Source organism: Nematolebias whitei, chromosome 1 (assembly GCF_014905685.2).
Source record: "Nematolebias whitei isolate Nwh7 chromosome 1, NemWhi1, whole genome shotgun sequence".
Lineage (NCBI taxonomy): Eukaryota > Metazoa > Chordata > Actinopteri > Cyprinodontiformes > Rivulidae > Nematolebias > Nematolebias whitei.
In genome coordinates, this window is record NC_056498.1 from 44,158,792 (window position 1) to 44,159,861 (window position 1,070).

General features: G+C 48.7%; 1 protein-coding gene across 1 annotated transcript in view; it reads right to left on the reverse strand.

Annotated features, from left to right (window-relative positions):
• Positions 1–656, reverse strand: part of rhoq (ras homolog family member Q) — a 16,477-nt gene extending 15,821 nt beyond the window's left edge. The window contains exon 1 of the mRNA XM_037677593.1: positions 495–656. Within this exon, the coding sequence (XP_037533521.1) occupies positions 495–623 (129 nt within the window). The 5' untranslated portion in view covers positions 624–656. The remainder of the gene's footprint in view (positions 1–494) is intronic.
• Positions 657–1,070: the final 414 nt, after the last annotated feature.

Here is a 1,070-nt window from a genome sequence, read left to right on the forward strand (position 1 = left end):
TGCAGCCACCTTGAGTGGTGCAATTCTGGAGCTGTTCTGGTCCACAGCTGTTCTGCTCCACCTGTCCACAGGAGTTCTGGTCCACCTGTCTCCAAGTGTTCTGGCCCACTCCTCCTGATCAAGCTGCTCCAGCTGTCTCATGTCTGAAGGTTCCTTCTCCAGACGTTCTACAGGATTTAGGTCAGGACTCAGAAGGACTCCATAACAGTCCAGTCTTTAGTTCTGAGCCAGCCTTGGTGTTTTTAGCTGTGTGTTTTGGGTTTAGCTCCAGAATGCCTTGATAGTGTTGAGATTTCTTTGGACCCAGGTCCTGAACTCTCTTATCCAGATACAAAACAGTGTCTGGTTCTTATTAGTGGACCTTTAGTACTGCTCATTTTCTGACTTTTATCCTAAACTCATTGATCTGCGTCTGTTCTTTAGATTCAAAACAGAAAGGAGTTGGAACAGAAAAGGTTCTGGATGTCTTCGTCCAGAAGATGGTGCGGACTCACCTGAGTGCCGATGAGCAGGTATGGGATGGTGGGGGCGTGCTCCTGCAGCTCAGGAACCCACTCCTCGCACACGTTCTGGAAACTGGCTGGGTTGACCACGGAGAAGCAGATGAGGAAGACGTCGGTCATCGGGTAGGACAGAGGCCTTAGCCGGTCATAGTCCTCCTGGGACGAGACAAGACGGTCAACATCTGAGCTCCGTGAGGAGACCTGGATCAGGTTCTGGTTCAGAAGATCCGACAGGTCTTTCTAACATTAGAACAGAATAAGAGCTGCTGTTGAACAGGTCGGTGTTGCTGACCTGGTTCTAACAGTCAGCAGTGTTACAGAGAACGGTTTGAAACAATGAAACCAAAAACTGGAGAGGTGCTGTAAACAGAACCTCAGAAACAGAACGATCCGGTCCAGAACCACCCGGGTGATTGGACCCCCCACAATCTGAGACACTCATGGAGACCTTGCAACAGGTCCCAGGCTAACATGTACATAAATTTGTCCGAAAGATGGACGTAGTGCACGAAGCTGCGCTAATTAATTTGGCCCTCTTATTCTTAATATTTCTCTTAGATGAGAAAA